General features: G+C 32.1%; 1 protein-coding gene across 1 annotated transcript; it reads left to right on the top strand.

Annotated features, from left to right (window-relative positions):
- Positions 1 to 1,413: 1,413 nt before the first annotated feature.
- Positions 1,414 to 2,764, top strand: LOC112501367 (basic 7S globulin-like). The gene has a single exon (XM_025105043.1). It carries the CDS (start codon positions 1,414 to 1,416, stop codon positions 2,722 to 2,724), a length of 1,311 nt encoding a protein of 436 aa, XP_024960811.1. The 3' UTR covers positions 2,725 to 2,764.
- Positions 2,765 to 3,831: the final 1,067 nt, after the last annotated feature.

Below are 3,831 nucleotides of genomic sequence, written 5' to 3'. Positions count from 1 at the left end.
ACACAAGAAAACAAGAATTTTTAAATAGTTAATATGATATTAATATTGATGTATTTTTCTTTAAAATTTTTAAAATATATTCAAATTTATATTTTAATAAAAATAAAAACATTATCGTTTTTTCTCAAAACCACATAAAACCGTATTATAACATCGATAAGAGACATAATAAAATAAAACATTAAAATTAAAATGTATTTTGCTGCATTACACGAATACCGTTCTAGTATCTTTAATGTAATATAAAGAAAACATATTATGTGTAATGTTTGATACAATGAAAAATATACAACAAAAAGATGTGACGTTTTATAACTTTCTAAAAAACTTATTACATAAAGTTTATTAAACTTTGTACACATCAAAATACAGTTTTAAAAGTAAAAAGTAAAATTATTACATTATAATTTAATTCAATTTGCTCTTAATAATTAAAAATTTATATGGGTAGATACTCTTGAAGTATAAAATAAATATTTAATTTAGAAAATGAAAAAAAAATTTTTTTTGTCTCAATTGATGTTATAATATAGTTTTTATGTGGTTTTGAGAAAACGATAATGTTTTTATTTTTGAATAAAATATAAATATGAAGATATCATAAAAAATAAAAAAAAATATTGATATTATTCTCAAACTAACTATTTAATTTTTTTTTGTATATTCCTTTAATTCAATTTTTTGGTTTAATAATATAATTTGTTAAAAAAAAATAATTAAGTATTTTGTTAGAACTCAATGATTATCCTAATTATATTTTAGATTTTTTATATTTAAAATGAGATATTTATCTTCTATTTGATTATGTTTATTTGCACTTAGTTACACGAATTTTAACATGAAGCTTTAATAAGTTGTACTTACGTAAAACTTACTTGTAATCTTGAATTTTAAATAATATGCATCAATAAACAGTACTTCATGCATAAAAAATAATTTTTAAATTTTTTTATCAAATACTTTATAACATAGTATAGATAATTTCATCAAACAATAGAAAATTAATTATTAAAAAAAACTAAAATTCGTAATTAACAAGTGCAAAATATATATAAAATAACAACCCCTAATTATTTTCAAAACAACTTCATTCGAACATTGTTTTTTTCTTATTAATCTAAATATCCAATTCATTTTGCGAATCGATTAATTCCAAAATGACCACCTGCTTTACAGGTAACCCAGAGTTATCGCATTTGAATCTCGTGATTTGCGAATATTGCTTCTTGTTACCGTCAATAAACGCTTTAGATGCAACCTTGCTCTCTCTCTCTCTCTTTGACCTTTGACTTTTTCATCAAAAAAACATGTAAAGTAGAAGCATTAGCATTTTGCTTTAAAATAGATCGAAAAGAAACACCCAACATTACCATTTAAACTTGCTGATGCCATTTCAAAAACTACACAAATCGAATGTCTTTGCTTATAAAACTAACCATCGTAGTTGTAGCTTTCATCTCACATGAACATGAAGCCATAGCCCAATTTCAACCACCTTATACTTCGATCGTTATTCCGGTTAGCAAACATATCGATGCCGCTAAGCCTCTCTACAGCGCGAAGATCTTGACTGTCTACGAAGATTACACGCAATACTTACCGTTAAACTTCCTTATAGACATCGACGCTCCTTTCATATGGCACGAGTGCGACCTACAATGGAACCATTATCCCGGTAGTTGTCCGCCCAATACACTTTGCAACTATCCCATTTCGTGTGAGGAATATCAATGCGAAGATGTGCGCACTACGTATTCATACGACAATCCTTCCTGCCGACCCGTAAACAAAGGTCCAACGCTACCCGGTTGGGGATATTGTACATGCCCGGTCACAGTGGTCAATCCTGTTACCGGTTCGTGTGGCCAAGCCCTACTTAGCTATGATCACGAGTACACGGTGAGCACAAGTGACGGTAGAAATGTTTTGAGTGGCTTATATGGTGCATACCCTAATGCGGCGTGTGCTCCTTCTTCGTCATTCGAATCATTCCCAACAAATGTTACCGGTGTTATGGCGCTTTCGACCTCGCCTTACGCGTTGCCAACTTATTTAAACGGTCCGCTTAAAAGCATTATGGCTTTATGTTTGCCTAGCACCTTGTCGGTCCCCGGGGTTCTATTTTACGGAAATAGTTCTTATTACCTTCTTCCCCAATCAGACGTCGACGTAAAGAGTTTTCTATCGTATACTCCTTTACTAAAGCATCCATATTCTTTCGGATACTTCATCGGTGTCAATGCCATTGTAATAAAAAAGAGATCCATCGATCTTCTTGCGAATACGACTACCAAGCTTAGTACGATTGACCCTTACACCACTCTACGAACCGACATCTACAATCATGTCGTTCGAAGGTTTTCGTTGGTTACGAAGCGAATCCCGCCTGCAGAGCCGATCGCGCCATTCGGCCTTTGTTTCAACACCTCGACAAAGGGTCCTAAGGTTAGTATAAAAGTTCCTGATATTGATTTCGTTCTTGAGGAGGGGAAGAAGTGGAGTGTATCTACGGGTAACTCCATTAAGCAAGTAACCGAAGACGTTGCATGTTTAGCGTTTGTTGACGGTGGTGCAACGAGTGAGCCTGCAATCGTGATCGGAACGTATCAGTTTGAAGATAACTTTCTGGTGTTTGATTTAGAGAAATCGAGGTTTGGGTTCAGTTCTTCCTTGTTACGTAAGAAGACTTGTTGTGCAAGCTTCAACTTTACGATGGCTACTTGAAGTTGCTTCGAAAATGCATGTTCAACTAAGAATGGACGTGTTCTTAATTGTCAAATGTTTGTTTTCCTAATAAAGAACTATACATGTTCGATGTTTAATAATGTTCGATGTTTAATAAGAAGCAGGGCCGGCCCTGGCCACATGCAGCCCGTGCAGCCGTATAGGGCATCAAAGTCTAAAGGGGCATCAAAAGTCTAAAGGGGCATCAAATTGTCATTTGTTACTAGTTTTGAGTTTAATAATTTGAGAATTGGACACCTGAACTTTTGACTATAAAAACAGGCCCAAGGCCTAGTAGTGATGAATACTGAATGCACATCGTTGGAAAAAGTTGGAAAGTTGGAAAAGTTTTTGTTTGTATAAAGTTGTCTGTATGAATTAATCTGTTTGTATAAGTTGGAAGAGTTTTTGATTCAGAGAGTTTTTTCGCAGATGTAAGGAGCGTTTTTTTTAGTTGGAAGGGACATGTTTGGAAAAAAAATTGGCTTTCTATATAAAGCTCCCCCTAGAAGCTTATTGGATAAATTACTTTATATATTATTAAGCCACTACGAAACAGTCATGCATAGTTGAGTGAATAAGTTGTTAGTTCCATTAAATTTATTAAGCTGCTAATAGATAAGCATTTAGTCTTTAGTCGTTAGACCTGTAAATTTTAAGTTTTACAATTTGCTTACTATAATAAAAGTTTGAATGTAATTTACTATTTTAGTTAAAAACTAATTATAGTTTTCCTTGTTTTTTAAGTTTCATATATTGAAATAAAGTTTCTATTTTGCTAATTTCAGTTTTGGAAAAAGGAAAACTGGAAAAGAAGGAAGCACGATCTTAATTCAGGATTTATCATTTTATATTTTGTATTTGGGGTTTTGGTTTTTATGTCCTACATCGTATTTTTTAATTATAATTAATAAAATTCAACATCGGGATGAAATACTTAGCTTGAATAGGTTCTAAACACTTTAAAAAATCGCATGTTTCGTTGTTTCATTGGCTTAAAAAAATAGGGTTAGGGGCATTTTTTTATGGGAAATTTATAAAAATAACCGTTTTACACAACCCTTTGCCACAAAATAACCACATTTTAGAGGTTTTGCCAAAATAACC

Source organism: Cynara cardunculus (genome assembly GCF_001531365.2).
Source record: "Cynara cardunculus var. scolymus isolate 2C chromosome LG 1, CcrdV1, whole genome shotgun sequence".
Taxonomy (NCBI): Eukaryota; Viridiplantae; Streptophyta; class Magnoliopsida; order Asterales; family Asteraceae; genus Cynara; species Cynara cardunculus.
This window is presented reverse-complemented; position numbering and strand designations above follow the sequence as displayed.

What these genes read in the sequence shown, in the direction of transcription:
- LOC112501367 (XM_025105043.1), top strand. Translation starts at nt 1,414, where the DNA reads ATGTCTTTGCTTATAAAACTAACCATCGTAGTTGTAGCTTTCATCTCA.